We start from the raw sequence: 21,719 nt of genomic DNA, 5'->3' as shown, positions 1-21,719 counted from the left end.
CTCTCATCGACGCGTGGTTGGAAGAACTAGCCTCGTGGTTGAGGAAACAAGTGTTCGTGGTGTTTGCCAAAATGGCCGACGAGGGCAATGACCTCCCGCGGGCGCATCTCAGGCCTTATAACCTCGACTATACCTGTCAGGTCGTCATGTCCAAAATACCGGGTAAGTTGCTTAACCTTTTGGACGCCTATGACCGATATATCCACACCGTAGGTTCAACGCCAAAGACCGATTAATCGGTCACAGACCACAGAGCAACATAGACCTACGTGCATATGCGTAAAGTTCAATTTCAGTTTTGACACTTCGGTGACGTGGCGTCAGCGTGACAGCTTTTGTGTTTGACACGGCGTCGAAAAGGTTAATATATGCGATACGAGTATTACTAAGTAAATCATCTCATCTTCCTCGCCTTGTCCTGGCATTTTGCCACGGCTAATGGGAGCCTGGGGTCCGCTTGGCAACTAATCCCAGGAATCGGCGTGAGCACTACTTTTTACAAAAGCGACTGCCATCAGACCATTCAACCCAGAGGGGAAACTAGGCCTTATTGGGATTAGTCCGGTTTCCACACGATGTTTTCCTTCACTGAAAAGCGACTGGTAAATATCAAATGATATTTCGTACATAAGTTGACTGACTCGCGGACTGTGACTGAGTAAAAACTACACTGTGCAAAACTAGCCACTTACAAAATAATGAACCATCATAAACTATAAATTCAACATAGGCGATATAATCGATTTTAATAGTTTTATTTTAATCTAACTTGTTTGTTGCAGTTCTAGGCTTCATATTCGGCGAAAAGGCCCTGTCTGACTCCGTGAAGCTCTCCATATCGAGTTTCGGCCACAAGGTGTTGAATAAAGATGTGATTTTCCGCGTACTGGACCTAATCGCGGTGCATTTCAAGAAGTCCGCCGGCCTCAGGAACCCCTCTTTTGATACTAATTGAAAATATTGTCAATAAATGGATCATTCATTCAGCACTATGCTTCCGGCAGCACGAAGTGGCGAGTCGGGCAATAAAAGTCAGGTAGGTGAATCAACTTTTTCTTGTCACTCGTTGCCATGGTTACGTTCTCCTGGGTGTCTCTTTAACCTTTTCAACGCTTTTCGTCCCATGCTAAAATGTGGCTTATACGAATGGTTGCAATATGAAGAGCGAAAATAAACCTTATCTGTCAGCAGGAAAATTGCTTTGACAGCGTCCGTCATAGCCTTTTTAGTGGCTGTTGGCGTCATGGGCACGACAGCACTCGACCACTTTAGTGGCTCTTGGCGTTGAAAAGGTTAAAATCTGATTTTTGGGCATTTAAATGATCTAAACACGCTTTTTTGTGATACTTATAAAGAGGATCGTCTACCAAGCGTGCGTGAAGGTGGTGTACAATGTCTTCTAACAAACTATGCTACTATTGTCTCTTGGCTGACCGGACAGAATAACAACAAGAAATAGTTGATCCACCCACGTACCACGTGAGCGTTTTCCAAAATAAGTGTACATTTCATTCGTCTTCAAAATATTGACTTCTTGGGCTCATTTTACTCAGAATCATTTGTACATTCACGCCTCATACATGAAAAAATGTGTCCCAAAATTTTGTATGAAAAATTTTTTTCCAGTGCGTCACGTTCATACAAATAAAAAAAAAATTCATACAAGAGTGTGACGATCTGGAAAGGAATTTTTTGGACACATTTTTTCATGTATGAGGCGTGAATGTACAAATGATTCTGAGTAAAATGAGCCCAAGAAGTCAATATTTTGAAGACATGAATGAAATGTACACTTTTTTTGGAAAACGCTCACGTACCGTACCTTTTATGCGTAATACTACCTGAGCGGCTAGCATGAGTTGCGTTCTCGCGCGCGAGTCCATACTTGAAGTCGCGCTAGATGTATGGAGTCGCGCGAGAATGTAACTCATGCTAGCAGATCTGTACCACTGTTACGAGTTCCGCTCATCAAAGCCTTGCTATTTCGAAAGAGATAGCATGATTCCGATTATTTACGACCTGACTCGCCACTTAGTTTTGCGGCAAGTTTAATAAGAATAATATATTGTCGTTTCGTCTTTACGAAGCGTTTTCACTACATACTTATTTACTTCGAATACGGCCGATTGTGGTTAGAAGTGTCCTAGTGAATATAACTTATTGATCTGAATCGATCTAGGTACTTATTTTTGTATTAATTATGTTGTGAACTTAAAAGAAAATTATTTATAAATAAATAAATTAAAGACTTTTCAAGATCTGGCACAAAATTAGGCTATTTGTATCTTAATTTACTATTTTCTACAAAGTAACTAAAAAAAAAACAAAAATTGTTACAAATATTTTTTGTAAATAAACCTATACTACCTATATGTTAAATTGGATCTCATATTTAAATATGAAACATTCCGAACTATAATTATTAAATGTCATTTATATTGATGTTATTGTATTCATATAATTAATTAATTAATATTAAATAAATGGACGTAAATAAAAAACACGAGTTTCCTTACACCATTAATAAAATATTTATTTAAAATATCACATCTCGAATAATAAAGAGCATGACACAGTAGGAAAATAACTAAATAGTTACTAAAATTAAGTCGCGCGTCTTATGTACAGTTAAAAAACCTTAATTAAGTACACTCACACTTCTATGATCAGAGGGCCTAGCCAAGTTGACAATCGTTTGCGCTATAGCGATCGAAACGCTAATGTCTCTCTGTTGCACTTATATCCTGCCTATCTTTCAATTCTATGAAGTTCTTTTTACAAATAACTAGTAATATCTCGAAAAACATGCAGTTACATTTAGGTTTGTCTTACTCATGGCCACGTCTTCCCAGCCCATTTATAATAATAATAAAAAAAGGTATACTTCCTGAGAGTCCTGAGACCCAGAAGCATTTGTTTTGTTTTTAAATTTGGAACCCTTAGTTAATCAAAAATTCTGTTCAAAACATTTCAAGTTTTTTTTTGTAAAACTTCAGACACATTACTTTACTACACGGTTAGGTACCTACTCAATTTTTTGTAAAAATCGCTTCTTATAACAAAAAGTTCTAATTCTAAATTATATAGGTAACATTTTAGGAGATTCATTAAATATCCATTATAACTACGTATTTTGTTTTTACTATACGCTTCAAATATATAATTGCACATATTTTACGTATTACTTGGTAATGTCATTTTATGAGCAATAGTTATATATCACAAATCATGCATTGCAAATTATCTTATATCTACAATTTTACCTAATGATTATTTGTCTTTTGCATTTTGAAATATGTCCCGAACCTGTGTGAATTCCTATGCCTAATACAGATTTGTTTTAATATGGTAATCATTTTAAAATTAAAAAAAGTTAACCTAAATATAATCTTAATTGTATTTTAATTAAAAATATGTTTGTCGAAAACTGGTAACATTAACACAAACAAATAGGCAAGATAACAAATACCTAATCTCTTCACATACTTAATTATTTGATTATAGTTTTTTAACAATTGTCCAGCAATTTTCAGTTTAAATATCTTAAGGCACTCAACATTTCAGTATCTAAATCTTGTTACAATTATGATTTAATACAGTCAACAGCAACAGCAGTAGCTATTTTTAATTTGAACCATGTTCTATAATAAATAGGAATGAATTTCATTTGTTTGAAAAGCGATGAAACAAAAGACGCTACTTTATTTGGTTCAAAAAAGTTCGAATTAGATTGCAACGAATATGACCATCGCACACACTGTTAACTGTACATTAGTGGACCTTATGCCTTTGTAATAAGGTCCACCTATGTACAGTTAGAATTGCTGTTTGTACATTAGCCTTACGAGGATAATAAAACCTAATACTTATGTATTATACTTATAGTGAAGTAATAGTGTCGAGTTGTCCACTGTCCCGGCGCGGGGGCTGCGGGGAGGGGAGGGGCTCCCAGAACACTTCATCTTGGGGTTTGTCGGAGAAACTTAGGAACATCTGCAAAGGAAAAATAGCGACTTTAATAATCGTTGTTAATTTTGAAGCGAATGTGAACGCAAAATGAACGAGTCACCGCTCATAAATTAATCGACTACACTAAACAACAGCAAATGACTATTGGTGGAGTATATTCGGTGCAGTAAGATCTATAAATATGCAACTTTGTCATGATATCTTGTCGTCATTGCAGAGTAGAAAAAATGAATGAAGGGTAAAACAAAATCAAAGGTTCCCAGGCCGGACGACCCGATAGTCGGGATCTACAGCTTTATATGACGAAATTTTTGTAGCCTGGCGCGGATGTGTTGTTTGGCTGGCTGGCAATGAATGTGTTAATGATGCATATATAAGCCTACCTCTTCGAGAGAGCTTTGGTTGATGGTGTAGTCCTCGACGTCGCACTCGCTCTGTAGCTCGGCCATGAGTCTGAATATGCTGCTCAGACGAGTCGCTTCTTGCTTATCATCTGAAAATCAACATGAGTTATGTTATATTCGCCTGGTTTTTGCTATTCCCAAATAAATTTGTACCCGTATTGCAAAAGGTTTGTACAGCCACCTGCAATAATATGTTAGTATTCGAAGGCCACAAAAATATGTGACACGCTCTTGTGGCTCTACGAATAAGGATCTTACGATCTGATCGTATCAGATATTTAGAAGACTAAAATATTATTGCAGGTGACTTTTTTACATTATAAATGGGCTTACTCATGGCCACAGACTAGCCGAGGCGAAGACGTGGCCTACGATGGAGCGAGCCTGCCCAGAAGGTGCCTGTTCACCCTTGATTTGAAGGTTGCCGGGTTATATGAGCTCGGAAATATAGACGCCGGAAAGCAATTCCATTCCTTGTCTGTATCAGTTTCAACACTGCGTCGTCAGGATGGCGTGCGGAATGCGGATATCATATATTTTAAAATAAAATAGGCATAATGTATACCCGATACTGCCTTAATAGGCGTCGCGAGAGCTTTTTGGTTTTTATACCGTAGGTTATACATTATTACATACACACTGGTTGTTTCTTACAAAGCTTTTTACTAAATATTGACGACCGGTCTGGCCTAGTGGGTAGTGACCCTGCCTGTGAAGCCGCGGTCCTGGGTTCGAATCCCAGTAAGGGCATTTATTTGTGTGATGTGCACAGATATTTGTTCCTGAGTCATGGTTGTTTTCTATGTATTTAAGTATTTGTATATTATATATATCGTTGTCTGAGTACCCACAACACAAGCTTTCTTGAGCTTACCGTGGAGCTTAGTCAATTTGTGTAATAATGTCCTATAATATTTATTTATTTATTTATTTATTAAAAAAAATACTCGTCTCTCTATGGCGTGAGCGTAGAATGAGTGGGGCCATGTTTTAGGAAACTAATGCCCTTGGCTGCATCAAGCAGCCTACGTCCATTCGCATTTGTGTACCATCCATCAGATATATCTCGCACTCTTTGACAATAGAGGCGTGTTCAGATATTTGTGAGCACCTTGGCCGCTCCGATATACGTGATGGCGACTATACCAGTTGCGTACCTATAACAGCGGGTATGACGAAGTGCATCCGGCCCCTGCTGAGGTCCCGGGGCACGGCTCGGGGCGCGCTCGCTAGCACGCGCCTCCAGGCTTCGCGTGGACTTTGTTGCGTCGCGTCCTCGCGGCGCCCGACGCGACACGATATCGCGTATCCACCGCCGAACCTGCGGTAGAATATATCCAAGGTTATTAGTTACTAGCGACCCGCCTCGGCCTTGCACGGGTTAACAAAATTATACATAAACCTTCCTTGAATCACTCTATCTATTAATCTGTCGAATCCCACGATATGACGTCACCATAAGCGTTCTGGCTCATATATGAGCCGTGGGAGCTGACAGATTAAAAAAAAATCGCATCAAAATCCGTTGCGTAGTTTTAAAGATCTAAGATACATAGGGACAGACAGCGGGGAGCGACTTTGTTTTATACTATGTAGTGACTAGACAGAGGCAGCATTCCAGAATTAATACCCTAAATTTACATATTCAGAGACTTCATTACTTTTATCACCCTACTTGCATCTGAATAGCTATTTTACATTGTTTTATTCACACTTCTTGCTACATCTAACGCCGGATGGGTGTTGGAGGGCATCTTAAACCGATCACTACAGGGATTCCCGTCTCTCGCCTAACCTAGCAGGATAAAACCCAGCAAAAGGCTCGACAAGCTCGGAAGGAACGTGATAATTTAGATTTAAGTAAGTACGGCAAGCATTACGCCGCCGACCGGGAGTCAAATATGTTAGCTCCCCGTTAACCGTGAGGCTAAAAGAAGGAGGCCGCATAGTTGAAACCAGGGATGTTGCGAACATCCGCATCCGCAACCGCGGAACTTCCGCATTACAAATTGAAAACAACATCCACATCTGCATCCGCATCCGCATAAAATCGATGCGGAGCTTATGTGGATGCGGATGTCGAACAAGTCGGTATGAAATAGGCAGAGTGCCGGGAGGGGAGTAGACACCAAACTCAGGTTCCTGTATTATAGTTTATCTCATGACACTATACAAGTCACCACCAATCCCCCTAGTAATTCTAATGATCAACTATATATATCGTTAACCTACGTGTCTTGAAGAGGAAATCCCTTATCGGATGGAGAGGTGTTTTATCTGTTTATTAATTCGCTTAGCATCCACTACGTGGTTTACGTGTACTACGTGAGCGCGCATCTGCCTATCATAGGTACAGGAACGTCTTAGCGGCGGCGTAAGTGCTAGGTAATTTCGTCATTACCTACAACGAAATCGTCTAGATCCAGAAAAGTCGGCGAAGTTACTGTTTATTAAATATAACGCACCTATATTCTTGCTCAAATACTGAACGTTTCCTTTTTTTAAATAAAAAAATACTAATGTAATATTTGACGTTTTCTAAGTACCTAAGCTTGACATCCGCATCCGCATCCGCGGCGTTGGCGTAGCGTGGGTCTCGGCCGCCCGGGGCGGATGAAAAATTTGCCGCCCCCTAGCTTACGTATTTCAATATAATAAGTGCGACTGAAATAGTTCAAATATTTATACGATATTATTGGTATTTATTCTGAAATTTTACCGCCCCCTAAAAGTGCCGCTCGGGGCGGGCCGACCCCCCCCCGCCCCCACTACGCTACGCTACTGCCTTTAAATATCCGCATCCGCGTTCGCGGATGTCAAAAAATCTGCATCCGCAACATCCCTGGCTTGAAACTGACCTTCGCAAGCAATCATCGACGCTCCCCTGCGCGCACAGCGCCCCCCGCCGCACGAGCGCCACGCGCGCGCACAGGCGGCGCGCGTCGCGCAGCGCGTGCGTGGACAGCAGCACGCCGCGCCGCGCGCCCAGCGCCGCGCGCACGCCGCGCAACACGCACAAGCGCGACCCGGGGTCCATGCCGCTAAGGGGAACATTCATTATTCAAAGTGAAAGAAAAAAAATAAAACAAAAAAAAATAATAAAAAAAAAAATAAAAAAAAATTGTACGTCGTGCTGTTGTGATAAAATAAATTGTACGCCCGAAAAGGGTAAAACTGTTGATACTCGCCAAAAAATGTACCTAGTTATACTTCCTGTACCTACACAGTTTATACAATAAATATTTCTGATTTCTGATTTCTGATTTCTGAAGAAAGTCCAACAAATCTTATCGTTGGTGACACCTCTCTCTTGGCAAAATAAGACGAGGGCTGAATTAGACGGCGCGCGAACCCGCATACGATTTTAGTTACATTGCGGACCATTGAGGTTACAAAAATTGAGCCGAACGATCAAATAACGCAATGTAATGAAACTCGCATGCGAGTTCTCGCACCATCTAAATGAAAGGACGCTTTGCACGATGAATTTCGTACATTGACCTGCCTATTCCTATTTCTATCGCAAGCGCAAAATTATATTGCTGTCCCGCCCATGATGCCGGCGGTCAATGACACTGTGCGAACGGGACAGCAGTATAATTATGCGCGTGCGATAGAGATAGGAACAGGCAGGTCAATGTACGAAATTCCTTGTGCTAAGCGTCCTTTCTTTAGTTTAAAGTTAATATTTTTTTTCTTCCGTTATATTGTACTAGCGACCCGCCCCGGCTTCACATGGGTTAACAAAACATACATAAAACTTCCTCTTTAATCACTCTATGTACTAAAAAAAACCGCATCAAAATCCGTTGCGTAGTTTTAAAGATCTAAGCATACATAGGGACAGACAGACAGCGGGAAGCGACTATCTATGTAGTGATTTGACGTAAAAATTACGCTTGCGCTACAATTAATTAGTTCGCACCCAGTGCGTGCGTTTTCTTACTGTTTTACAAGATCATCCTTGATCGTCCGTCCTCTATTGTGTGTTTAGGACGAAAACTCGTATAGGTACACTATAAATTTTGTATAAGGATCAAGGAGCTAGTACTCACCTGGTAGGCTCGTCTAGTAACACCAACGGGGTCCTGCCCATGAACGCGATGGCAGCGCTGGGGGCCGATTTTTGAATTTCGATCGCTCGATTTCGTCACTCGAAAATCGGTGGAAAACGGCGAAATGCTAATTTTTTAAATACGAGCGATCGAAATTTGAAATCTATTGGTATTGACCACTCGATTTTAATTCTATTAGTAGAATTTAAATGCCTAGTAGTGGAGATATTAATTAACGAAATACACGAAATCGAGTGGTCCAAATTCAAAAATCGGCCCCCAGAGCTTCCTCTTGTTGCCGCCGCTGAGCGCGGCCGTGCGCACCTCCACGTACTTGGACAGGTCGAACATGGCCACTGTCCGCTTTATTACCTGTAAGGAGCTAGTACTCACCTGGTAGGCTCGTCTAGTAACACAAGCGGGGTCCTGCCCATGAACGCGATGGCAGCACAGAACTTCCTCTTGTTGCCGCCGCTGAGCGCGCCCGTGCGCACCTCCACGTACTTGGACAGGTCGAACATGGCCACTGTCCGCTTTATTACCTGTAAGGAGCTAGTACTCACCTGGTAGGCTCGTCCAGTAACACAAGCGGGGTCCTGCCCATGAACGCGATGGCAGCACAGAACTTCCTCTTGTTGCCGCCGCTGAGCGCGCCCGTGCGCACCTCCACGTACTTGGACAGGTCGAACATGGCCACTGTCCGCTTTATTACCTGCAAGGAGCTAGTACTCACCTGGTAGGCTCGTCTAGTAACACTAACGGGGTCCTGCCCATGAACGCGATGGCGGCACAGAGCTTCCTCTTGTTGCCGCCGCTGAGCGCGCCCGTGCGCACCTCCACGTGCTTGGACAGGTCGAACATGGCCACTGTCCGCTTTATTACCTGTAAGGAGCTAGTACTCACCTGGTAGGCTCGTCTAGTAACACTAACGGGGTCCTGCCCATGAACGCGATGGCGGCACAGAGCTTCCTCTTGTTGCCGCCGCTGAGCGCGCCCGTGCGCACCTCCACGTGCTTGGACAGGTCGAACATGGCCACTGTCCGCTTTATTACCTGTAAGGAGCTAGTACTCACCTGGTAGGCTCGTCTAGTAACACTAACGGGGTCCTGCCCATGAACGCGATGGCAGCGCAGAGCTTCCTCTTGCTGCCGCCGCTGAGCGCGCCCGTGCGCACCTCCACGTACTTGGACAGGTCGAACATGGCCACTGTCCGCTTTATTACCTGTAAGGAGCTAGTACTCACCTGGTAGGCTCGTCTAGTAACACTAACGGGGTCCTGCCCATGAACGCGATGGCAGCGCAGAGCTTCCTCTTGTTGCCGCCGCTGAGCGCGCCCGTGCGCACCTCCACGTACTTGGACAGGTCGAACATGGCCACTGTCCGCTTTATTACCTGTAAGGAGCTAGTACTTACCTGGTAGGCTCGTCTAGTAACACTAACGGGGTCCTGCCCATGAACGCGATGGCAGCACAGAGCTTCCTCTTGTTGCCGCCGCTGAGCGCGCCCGTGCGCACCTCCACGTACTTGGACAGGTCGAACATGGCCACTGTCCGCTTTATTACCTGTAAGGAGCTAGTACTTACCTGGTAGGCTCGTCTAGTAACACTAACGGGGTCCTGCCCATGAACGCGATGGCAGCGCAGAGCTTCCTCTTGTTGCCGCCGCTGAGCGCGCCCGTGCGCACCTCCACGTACTTGGACAGGTCGAACATGGCCACTGTCCGCTTTATTACCTGTAAGGAGCTAGTACTTACCTGGTAGGCTCGTCTAGTAACACTAACGGGGTCCTGCCCATGAACGCGATGGCAGCACAGAGCTTCCTCTTGTTGCCGCCGCTGAGCGCGCCCGTGCGCACCTCCACGTACTTGGACAGGTCGAACATGGCCACTGTCCGCTTTATTACCTGTAAGGAGCTAGTACTTACCTGGTAGGCTCGTCTAGTAACACTAACGGGGTCCTGCCCATGAACGCGATGGCAGCGCAGAGCTTCCTCTTGTTGCCGCCGCTGAGCGCGCCCGTGCGCACCTCCACGTACTTGGACAGGTCGAACATGGCCACTGTCCGCTTTATTACCTGTAAGGAGCTAGTACTCACCTGGTGGGCTCGTCCAGTAACACCAGCGGGGTCCTGCCCATGAACGCGATGGCAGCGCAGAGCTTCCTCTTGTTGCCGCCGCTGAGCGCGCCCGTGCGCACCTCCACGTACTTGGACAGGTCGAACATGGCCACTGTCCGCTTTATTACCTGTTTGCAAGATCATAGACATAGACATAAATCATATTATAGATAGTCAAGCAAATCTTGTCAGTAGAAAAAGGCGCGAAATTAAAATTTTCTATGGGACGATATCCCTTTGCGCCTACATTTTTCAAATTTGCCGCCTTTACTACTGACAAGATCTGCTTGACCATCTATAAAACATGGGCCATACGCGTGCGGCCGTGAGGGACAGAACATATGCAATGCGACGAAATTATAAATACGTGTTAACATTCCTGACAACATACCAAAACAACCGACGTAATTTATTCGGGTTCATTTGTTACCCACCGGTAGGGCATGCAGTACCGGTCCCGGTACCAAGAATTTCATTTCCCGGTTCTGAGCATGACTGGAACCGGGATTCCCGGTTCTTCCCGGTTCTCAAAGCATCTTAAGATTATTTTTATGAAATTGATTGGGTAGCATACAATGTTTATGAATGACTTATTTTCATTTAAATAATTGCATAAGTATTAATAAATGACTTATTTTATGAAAAAAAAAACTTCAATTAGCGTTCCAACCTATTTTACGAAATTAATCGCACACTTTGCCTCCGCCAGGGCTGGGCTTAACGGTTTACAGCCGTAGTCGATGCACTCGGCACTATGACGGCACGGCATACAGAAATTAAAAATTCAACCTGAGAACGGAATATTTTCATATAAAACCAACTTCCTAGAAGAAGAATATTCGAATGTAAGATCCTACTTAAGATTTAAAAGTTGTTTAATGATATAGCTTAAGTCACCCGGGTGTATAGATCATAGTCCTTTATGTAAGCGGCATAAAAGTAATGAACGATGTTTTAGATAAAACAAAATTTAAATAGAAAACTGGGTAAATTTTTACAATTTACCATTATCAGTAATACTTATAGATTGGAATGCCTACTTTACTAGGTTAGTTTGTCGGGTTATTTGGGTCCCCCGTTTCATAGCACCATTATTAAAATGCTATTTAATGTCCCGAGCTAAAGTACTAAAATATAACTACTATTGAAATAGGAATAAATACGCATACTGATGAGAACCGGGAAGTACCGGTACCGGGTCTTCAGTACCGGTTCTTTCGATACTATAAAATTCCCGGGAATTCCCGGGAATTTGAGAACCGGGAATTCCCGGGAGCATGCCCTACCCACCGGGGAATCAGTGTGCAATACGTAGCCAACAATACGTCTACGTCACGTCAGAAAAGTGAAACTATTACCAGGACAAATAATGATAGCGCTTTCTTTGCTACTCCTACTGAAAGTTCCATAAGCGATTTGTCTAAATTTAAATCCACTTTGCATATTAGATTGCTTGGTAGAATACACACATTTTCATTAAAAGAATACGTTTACCAAGAAACTTACAAATAAATTAAAAGCGTTAAAATTCACCCTCTAAAACGTCCGAGGGGATACCGCGAAAACGGAATTTCGCAAATTGCGGGGAATCTCTCTTTTAGGTACTCCAATGTAGGCGTAATTAGAGTGACAGAGAAAAATGCCCGCAATCTGCGAAATTCGGTTTTCGCGGTAGCCCTTCTGGTAAATAAGATCTCTTGCACAAGCTATTTTATGTTTCTCTCGTTTCGGCCTCAGAGGTCGGTTGGCAAAACAAAAGAAGTTCGGAATGAAGTACCTCATCTTCTTGTTCTATGCTCCGCAGCTCGCAGTAGAAACTGAGCGTCTCTCGCACCGTCAGGAGCGGGTCCAGGGCGTCATTTTGTGGACAGTAACCTATAAGGAAGCACTACTATTTCACACGCATTTTACATAGTAAAACGAGCATATATCATCACTGGCACAGTATAATAAAGAGTACTAGCGTACAGTATGGACGCTTCCTGCTTCCCGTTGAAAGTGCCGCCCACCCGCTCTCGGTTACCTCACAGTTACCCTACAATGTCTTATCTCACTCACACAAGCATGGTACGCGTTCACCTACACGAGCTTAGGCTGTGTGCGTAGGAACACGTTTGTTTCATTCATTTGATCGCCAGTGTCCGAGGTGTGTCACTGGGCTATACGCTATACTTACTTAGTTGCATCAAACTTTTGTCATCGTAAAAAGGTTAGCTAAAATGTACCTATTGCATGGGAAAACTCATAGTACTTTTGGAATTGTACGTGCTGCAACCCGCCATTGGTGTGCGAAGATGACGTTAAGTACTTCCAACTCCATTTTCACCTTTTCAAAGTATCCTTTCTTAGTGCAGCCGTATGTATATAGCCGTTGAAGAATATGTGTCGAAAATTTGAAGCTCTCACCTTGTCTGTGCGTTGTCAATATTTATTCAAATAAAGGGACAGTTTTAAATAAGTATGAGGATAAAAAACCGGCCAAGTGCGAGTCGGACTCGCGCACGGAGGGTTCCGCACCATCAACAAAAAATAGAGCAAAACAAGCAAATAACGGTCACCCATCCAAGTACTGACCCCGCCCGACGTTGCTTATCTTCGGTCAAAAATCACGTTTGTTGTATGAGAGCCCCACTTTAATCTTTATTTTATTATGTTTTTAGTATTTGTTGTTATAGCGGCAACAAAAATACATCATCTGTGAAAATTTCAACTGTCTAGCTATCACGGTTCGTGAGATACAGCCTGGTGACAGACGGACAGACGGACGGACGGACGGACGGACAGCCAAGTCTTAGTAATAGGGTCCCGTTTTTACCCTTTGGGTACGGAACCCTAAAAAATGATTACTTACTGATCAACCCGCTGCATAGCTGCCTTGGAGAGACGGGCGCCTCGTTCAGATATATCTGCCCGCTGGTGGGCCGCACCTCCCCCGTGAGCATGGCGAACGTGGTGGACTTGCCCGCCCCGTTTTCCCCTAACAGCGCCGTACACTGTGACAGAGAAAAAAACTACATAGATTGCTCGTTCCATACATCAGTTTTGGTACCAAAAAGACTATTGGTAAGAAAAAGAATTTCAGTGTCTACATCTAGCATCGAGTAGCGGAACTATCAGTACTGCTACTTGACAATAGATGTAGCAGTACTGATAGTTCCGCTACTTGATGCTAGATGTAGAGTCTTTTTGAGACCAAAACTGATGTATGGAGTGAGCACTCTTGTCTTACTATATTTCTCTATGACTGTCATAAGATAGGGTTTATGACAGTTGTGATAGTGGCAACCCTCGGTCGTACACGCTCCGGTGTGAGCAATAGGGTATTTGAATGTGTTTAAAATAAATTATTTTACACCATGCATGAAATAAAGCATCAGAAGATTAATAGAGAAACGTAGACAGCAGTTATTTTTAGACATGATTTCTATTTTATAACCCGTATAAAACTAAAACATGCAAGTGTTTCATATAAATTTCATAATAACAAAATCGTTTTGACAGTTCGAAAAAAGAAATTGATTTGACCAGGGGCCCGTGTGGTGATTGTACATTATAAGTTTGAAGTTTGGTCGATTGAGTTTTTTACATTTTTTATATTAAATTATATTAAAATCACAGAGCCACTAGTCAATGAGGGGAGTTCTATACCTGACTCGGCGGGATGCCCAGGGTAAGTTGGCTGACAGCAACCCTCGGGCCGCCGAGCGCGTGGTACTGCTTGCTCAGCGCCACGCACTGCGCCACGTCCGCCGTCGTCGACACCATCCGTTTCACTGAGGGTAATTCCATACCTGACCCGGCGGGATGCCCAGGGTAAGTTGGCTGACAGCGACCCTCGGGCCGCCGAGCGCGTGGTACTGCTTGCTCTGCGCCACGTCCGCCGTCGTCGACACCATCCGTTGCACTGTGGGTAGTTCCATACCTGACCCGGCGGTATGCCCAGGGTAAGTTGGCTGACAGCAACCCTCGGGCCGCCGAGCGCGTGGTACTGCTTGCTCAGCGCCACGCACTGCGCCACGTCCGCCGTCGTCGACACCATCCGTTGCACTGTGGGTAGTTCCATACCTGACCCGGCGGGATGCCCAGGGTAAGCTGGCTGACAGCGACCCTCGGGCCGCCGAGCGCGTGGTACTGCTTGCTCAGCGCCACGCACTGCGCCACGTCCGCCGTCGTCGACACCATCCGTTGCACTGTGGGTAGTTCCATACCTGACCCGGCGGGATGCCCAGGGTAAGCTGGCTGACAGCGACCCTCGGGCCGCCGAGCGCGTGGTACTGCTTGCTCAGCGCCACGCACTGCGCCACGTCTGCCGTCGTCGACACCATCCGTTTCACTGAGGGTAGTTCCATACCTGACCCGGCGGGATGCCCAGGGTAAGCTGGCTGACAGCAACCCTCGGGCCGCCGAGCGCGTGGTACTGCTTGCTCAGCGCCACGCACTGCGCCACGTCTGCCGTCGTCGACACCATCCGTTTCACTGAGGGTAGTTCCATACCTGACCCGGCGGGATGCCCAGGGTAAGTTGGCTGACAGCAACCCTCGGGCCGCCGAGCGCGTGGTACTGCTTGCTCAGCGCCACGCACTGCGCCACGTCCGCCGTCGTCGACACCATCCGTTTCACCGAGTCCTTCTTGCCTTCTGTGTCGATGAAACCTACGGGAAAAGTAAGATAGGGTAATTCGCCAGTAACTGGCCACCGGCCAATAACTGGCCACCCTATCCTAAAAATGAATCCTAATCACCTATAAACAGAATTCATTTTTGTATAAGGTTTTATATAACTGGCCAACTTTCAATAACTAGCCACATTATTCTAAAATGAATTCTGTTCAGGGGTGAATAGAATTCATTTTTAGTTTAGGGTGGCCAGATACTAACAGGCTTGATATCATATTTATAGGCATTTCATTCATTTACGAATTTAGTTCATGAAATATTTTTACAATCAGTTTCTAGAAAAAATTGATTTTTTTAAGTTGGTCGTTCTCTAGATTTGCGCCTGTATCTACTTACACAATTAAGTATGCAGAAATAAAATTAAAGAGATCTAAGCATGCTCCTCACCTTCAGAATATTTGTTTAAATAGTAACAGGGGGCCGATTTTTGAATTTCGATCGCTCGATTTCGTCACTCGAAAATCGGTGGAAAACGGCGAAATGCTGATGTTTGAAATACGAGCGGTAGAATTGGGAATCTAGTGGTATTGATCACTCGTTTTCAATTCTATTAGTAGAATTTACATGCCTAGTAGTGTAGATATTACTGAATGAAATACACGAAATCGACCGGTCGAATTTCAAAAATCGGCCCCCTGAACGCACGGGGCATTCCGGGTTAAAATACACGACGTTAATTCTCGTTTCTAATTTTTGCACTAATTAAGTTAGAGAGAAATAAATTAGAGTTATAGTTTGTAGCTTTTTAATAGACCCCGAAGGCTAATCCTATTGTCTATTGTTAAGAAAAACCGCTCGTGCCACGTGCCACAACCACCTGCATAAAAAATCGGTACTTCGGTTACTGAGTACCGGCGAGTCGAACGCTACAGAACCCGTCTAAAATGTGTCATCGAGATGCGTAACAAAGGCGCGTTATCGGAGAGCGCACCTACACTGGTTTTTTGAGCGTTGGACTAGCCCGCGCTCAGGTGCCAAATAGAATAATTAGGACTCTTTTTTGCAGGTAAGTAGCACGTGCGGTTTTACTGAACAATAGACAATAGGATAAGCCTTCGGGGTCTACTAGAAAGCTACAAACTATACCAGCGTTAATGTTCCCAATAGTGGGCAGCCGCACGACCCGCGCGCTCGCGGCCTGTACGGCCTCGGCCACGCGCCTCCTCTCCGCGACTACGTCGGCCGCTTCCATTTCGCTGTTGTCCACTGCTAGTGCTTTGCTGCGGAACCTGGAACCATTATTAGGTACCTACATTTATTTTAACAAACTTAATAAATACATTAAATAATAATTCAGTTCATATGAACCAAAGATTTCAAAAGTAAACATACCTAGGTCCAAAGAGAGTAAGTAAGCGGGGCCTACGCTTCAGAAAATTTGACACGAACCTGATCCCAGTAAAAAAGCGCCATCTATAGGACTATCTATTTTATTGTTTAGCAGGATTTCAAGCGTCAAAATAGTTGTTGAAGTATTTTGAGGAACGGGAAGAGACAGAAAAGATAATATATATACACATACATACATACATACATACATACATACATACATACATATATATACATACTTGTAAAGCCGTCTTGTCCTCCTATTCATCCTAGCTATGACGCAAGCGAAGTCGACATTAGTCGAAATGGCTTTATCGAGCAAATGAAATGAAAAAAGAAAAACCAATTTTTATTGTAACCCTTTCAGGCCGTTCCATTCCAACTGTGAGGGTTGATTACATTTTAACTCATGCCACTTCACTTTAACCTCCTGAGATCCCCGGTACAAATGTATGTACATATTCCACAATCTATTTTGAACTTTAGTTGAATAACAAAGAGTTCCAAATACAAAAACAAAACAACTGCTTCTGCAACCGTTTCAGGAGGTGAAGTTAGCAAATTTCCATTTTTGGGTAAGAATGGACAAGGGAGCGTTCAAGTATTACGTAACGCAATTTTTGGACATTTTTGACCCCCCCACCCCCCATGTAACGCGCCGTAACATTTTTCTGTACAACCCCCCCCCCCCTAGTAAAACGTTACGTAACCACCAAGTGACCATTTTTTTACCTAAAGGCCACAATTATGTGGCGTAAAGTACCGGAAAGTCGCTAAAATACCTTTGTTATTGTTTTAATCGCGTTAATATTATTAAAAATAATGTTACGTAACGCGTAGTTCAAAACCCTTCCCCCCCAAATTCGTTACGTAATACTTGAACGCTCCCCAATAATAGATGGCGTTAAGGTTACCTGTCCAGGATCCCCTCGAAGCAGTCGTACTCGATGGCCAGGTTGAGCAGCAGGAGTACGGTCCCGACCAGCGCGGACGCCACGTAGTGATACGCCAGCAGCTCGCTCGACAACGGGTCCTTGTAGGTGTCCATACCAAAGGTTACCTGTCCATGTTCCTAAGGTTACCTGTCCAGGATCCCCTCGAAGCAGTCGTACTCGATGGCCAGGTTCAGCAGCAGGGGTACGGTCCCGACCAGCGCGGACGCCACGTAGTGATACGCCAGCAGCTCGCTCGACAACGGGTCCTTGTAGGTGTCCATACCAAAGGTTACCTGTCCATGTTCCTAAGGTTACCTGTCCAGGATCCCCTCGAAGCAGTCGTACTCGATGGCCAGGTTCAGCAGCAGGAGTACGGTCCCGACCAGCGCGGACGCCACGTAGTGATACGCCAGCAGCTCGCTCGACAACGGGTCCTTGTAGGTGTCCATACCAAAGGTTACCTGTCCATGTTCCTAAGGTTACCTGTCCAGGATCCCCTCGAAGCAGTCGTACTCGATGGCCAGGTTCAGCAGCAGGAGTACGGTCCCGACCAGCGCGGACGCCACGTAGTGATACGCCAGCAGCTCGCTCGACAACGGGTCCTTGTAGGTGTCCATACCAAAGGTTACCTGTCCATGTTCCTAAGGTTACCTGTCCAGGATTCCCTCGAAGCAGTCGTACTCGATGGCCAGGTTCAGCAGCAGGAGTACGGTCCCGACCAGCGCGGACGCCACGTAGTGATACGCCAGCAGCTCGCTCGACAACGGGTCCTTGTAGGTGTCCATACCAAAGGTTACCTGTCCATGTTCCTAAGGTTACCTGTCCAGGATCCCCTCGAAGCAGTCGTACTCGATGGCCAGGTTCAGCAGCAGGAGTACGGTCCCGACCAGCGCGGACGCCACGTAGTGATACGCCAGCAGCTCGCTCGACAACGGGTCCTTGTAGGTGTCCATACCAAAGGTTACCTGTCCATGTTCCTAAGGTTACCTGTCCAGGATCCCCTCGAAGCAGTCGTACTCGATGGCCAGGTTCAGCAGCAGGAGTACGGTCCCGACCAGCGCGGACGCCACGTAGTGATACGCCAGCAGCTCGCTCGACAACGGGTCCTTGTAGGTGTCCATACCAAAGGTTACCTGTCCATGTTCCTAAGGTTACCTGTCCAGGATTCCCTCGAAGCAGTCGTACTCGATGGCCAGGTTCAGCAGCAGGAGTACGGTCCCGACCAGCGCGGACGCCACGTAGTGATACGCCAGCAGCTCGCTCGACAACGGGTCCTTGTAGGTGTCCATACCAAAGGTTACCTGTCCATGTTCCTAAGGTTACCTGTCCAGGATCCCCTCGAAGCAGTCGTACTCGATGGCCAGGTTCAGCAGCAGGAGTACGGTCCCGACCAGCGCGGACGCCACGTAGTGATACGCCAGCAGCTCGCTCGACAACGGGTCCTTGTAGGTGTCCATACCAAAGGTTACCTGTCCATGTTCCTAAGGTTACCTGTCCAGGATCCCCTCGAAGCAGTCGTACTCGATGGCCAGGTTCAGCAGCAGGAGTACGGTCCCGACCAGCGCGGACGCCACGTAGTGATACGCCAGCAGCTCGCTCGACAACGGGTCCTTGTAGGTGTCCATACCAAAGGTTACCTGTCCATGTTCCTAAGGTTACCTGTCCAGGATCCCCTCGAAGCAGTCGTACTCGATGGCCAGGTTCAGCAGCAGGAGTACGGTCCCGACCAGCGCGGACGCCACGTAGTGATACGCCAGCAGCTCGCTCGACAACGGGTCCTTGTAGGTGTCCATACCAAAGGTTAACTGTCCATGTTCCTAAGGTTACCTGTCCATGTTCCTAAGGTTACCTGTCCATGTTCCAAAGGTTACCTGTCCATGTTCCTAAGGTTACCTGTCCAGAATCCCCTCGAAGCAGTCGTACTCGATGGCCAGGTTCAGCAGCAGGAGTACGGTCCCGACCAGCGCGGACGCCACGTAGTGATACGCCAGCAGCTCGCTCGACAACGGGTCCTTGTAGGTGTCCATACCAAAGGTTACCTGTCCATGTTCCTAAGGTTACCTGTCCAGGATCCCCTCGAAGCAGTCGTACTCGATGGCCAGGTTCAGCAGCAGGAGTACGGTCCCGACCAGCGCGGACGCCACGTAGTGATACGCCAGCAGCTCGCTCGACAACGGGTCCTTGTAGGTGTCCATACCAAAGGTTAACTGTCCATGTTCCTAAGGTTACCTGTCCATGTTCCTAAGGTTACCTGTCCATGTTCCAAAGGTTACCTGTCCATGTTCCTAAGGTTACCTGTCCAGAATCCCCTCGAAGCAGTCGTACTCGATGGCCAGGTTCAGCAGCAGGAGTACGGTCCCGACCAGCGCGGACGCCACGTAGTGATACGCCAGCAGCTCGCTCGACAACGGGTCCTTGTAGGTGTCCATACCAAAGGTTACCTGTCCATGTTCCTAAGGTTACCTGTCCAGGATCCCCTCGAAGCAGTCGTACTCGATGGCCAGGTTCAGCAGCAGGAGTACGGTCCCGACCAGCGCGGACGCCACGTAGTGATACGCCAGCAGCTCGCTCGACAACGGGTCCTTGTAGGTGTCCATACCAAAGGTTACCTGTCCATGTTCCTAAGGTTACCTGTCCAGGATCCCCTCGAAGCAGTCGTACTCGATGGCCAGGTTCAGCAGCAGGAGTACGGTCCCGACCAGCGCGGACGCCACGTAGTGATACGCCAGCAGCTCGCTCGACAACGGGTCCTTGTAGGTGTCCATACCAAAGCGCTCCAACACCTGCAGTCATCACAATATTCAGCACAGGCGGACTTACAAAACTGGCCGGATTTACCAATTGGGCTTTAACCTTCAATAGAAATGTATAGGATCCAGTATATTAAATAAAAAAAAACACTTTATTTCAGACAATAAGTCCATATAAAATTAAAATTGCTATAACATAAAAATATTAAACTTAAACTAAGAGTTGCTTCAGTCGCCATATGACTTGTCATAGTATACGAGTACACATGTATAATTATGTAAAGAGGTTTTTTAATTATGTAAAGAGCTTTTTTTTGCTTTAAATTTCAAATTGCGCTTAGTATTATAGAGCTTTACCTATAGAAAAATGTTGTTCAAGACTTAAAATCAGCCTGTATTTGCACGTCTTTGTAAACGTCACCAAACTGTTGGAAAGTGTCTTCGTAAACTAAAAGAATCTTGTTTACAGGTAACTGCATAAACGCACGTGGAACAAGTTTAAATGTTTGAATAATATAACAGCTTTTGTTCGCGTGCGTGATGCCGTCACATTCTTTCGACCTTACTACTAAACAGACTAAATTTGTGTATTGCTTGAAACTAGTATATTTTACCTGCGCCTGCACCGTGTTCTTCGCGATCTCCAGCAAAGCGTCGGCCAGGATGAACTGCGGGCACAACATGAACACCTTGTGCAGCACCCACCGCGCGTCGTCCGTCGCCTGACAACAAAGCAACATAGTGTCAATTTGTACCAGGGATGTTGCGGATGCCGATTTTTTGACATCCGCGGATGCGGATGCGGATTTTTAAAGGCTCACATCCGCGGATGCGGATGCGGATGCGGATGTCAAGATAGTACCATAAAAAACGTCAGTTATTACATTTTAGTAATTTTTATTTTAAAAAACCGGCCAAGTGCGAGTCGGACTCGCGTTCCAAGGGTTACATTAAGTCCCACTCACGCTTGATTGCTCATTTCTAATAGGTTTTTTTGGTTAACGACTAAATTACCTAGCAGTCTAGCACTTACGCCGATGCTAAGACGTTCCTGTACCGACCTGTTCCACATCCGCATCCGCATTAAATCCGCATCGATTTTATGCGGATGCGGATGCGGATGTTGAAAATAATGCGGAAGTTCCGCGGTTGCGGATGCGGATGCGAATATTCGCAACATCCCTGATTTGTACAGAGTAAATAGGTACCAGAAAACACAAATTTGCACAATCATATGAATCTATGAAACTTCACATACAACAAAATTTACCGAGCGCTTTAACGGTGACAAACGGTTTGGTGTAATCGACCCTTAGTCCCGACCCTACAGTACTACAGTGGGCCAAGAAAGTGGTCTACCAGTTTTGACAAAAGTTTCTGCGAGATCTAACGATCGCTAAGGTTGACAATTGTCACTGACGTTCCTGTCAAATCGACCTTGTTGTCTCATGACGTTCAAACGAACCTCAACCGTAGGGTGGTAGACC

General features: G+C 45.4%; 1 protein-coding gene across 1 annotated transcript in view; it reads right to left on the bottom strand.

Moving 5' to 3' along the window:
• Window positions 1-3,873: 3,873 nt before the first annotated feature.
• The window catches only part of LOC134654508 (uncharacterized), a 121,963-nt gene continuing 104,117 nt past the window's right edge, over window positions 3,874-21,719 (bottom strand). The window contains exons 59-69 of the mRNA XM_063509953.1: window positions 20,847-20,954; window positions 20,114-20,265; window positions 16,305-16,447; window positions 15,037-15,194; window positions 13,394-13,535; window positions 12,320-12,417; window positions 10,522-10,670; window positions 7,232-7,414; window positions 5,531-5,694; window positions 4,353-4,462; window positions 3,874-3,993 (exon numbers count right to left, since the gene is read on the bottom strand). Of these exons, the coding sequence (XP_063366023.1) occupies window positions 3,880-3,993; window positions 4,353-4,462; window positions 5,531-5,694; window positions 7,232-7,414; window positions 10,522-10,670; window positions 12,320-12,417; window positions 13,394-13,535; window positions 15,037-15,194; window positions 16,305-16,447; window positions 20,114-20,265; window positions 20,847-20,954 (1,521 nt within the window). The 3' untranslated portion in view covers window positions 3,874-3,879. The remainder of the gene's footprint in view (window positions 3,994-4,352; window positions 4,463-5,530; window positions 5,695-7,231; window positions 7,415-10,521; window positions 10,671-12,319; window positions 12,418-13,393; window positions 13,536-15,036; window positions 15,195-16,304; window positions 16,448-20,113; window positions 20,266-20,846; window positions 20,955-21,719) is intronic.

Source organism: Cydia amplana, chromosome 15 (assembly GCF_948474715.1).
Source record: "Cydia amplana chromosome 15, ilCydAmpl1.1, whole genome shotgun sequence".
Classification (NCBI taxonomy): Eukaryota; Metazoa; Arthropoda; class Insecta; order Lepidoptera; family Tortricidae; genus Cydia; species Cydia amplana.
This window is presented reverse-complemented; position numbering and strand designations above follow the sequence as displayed.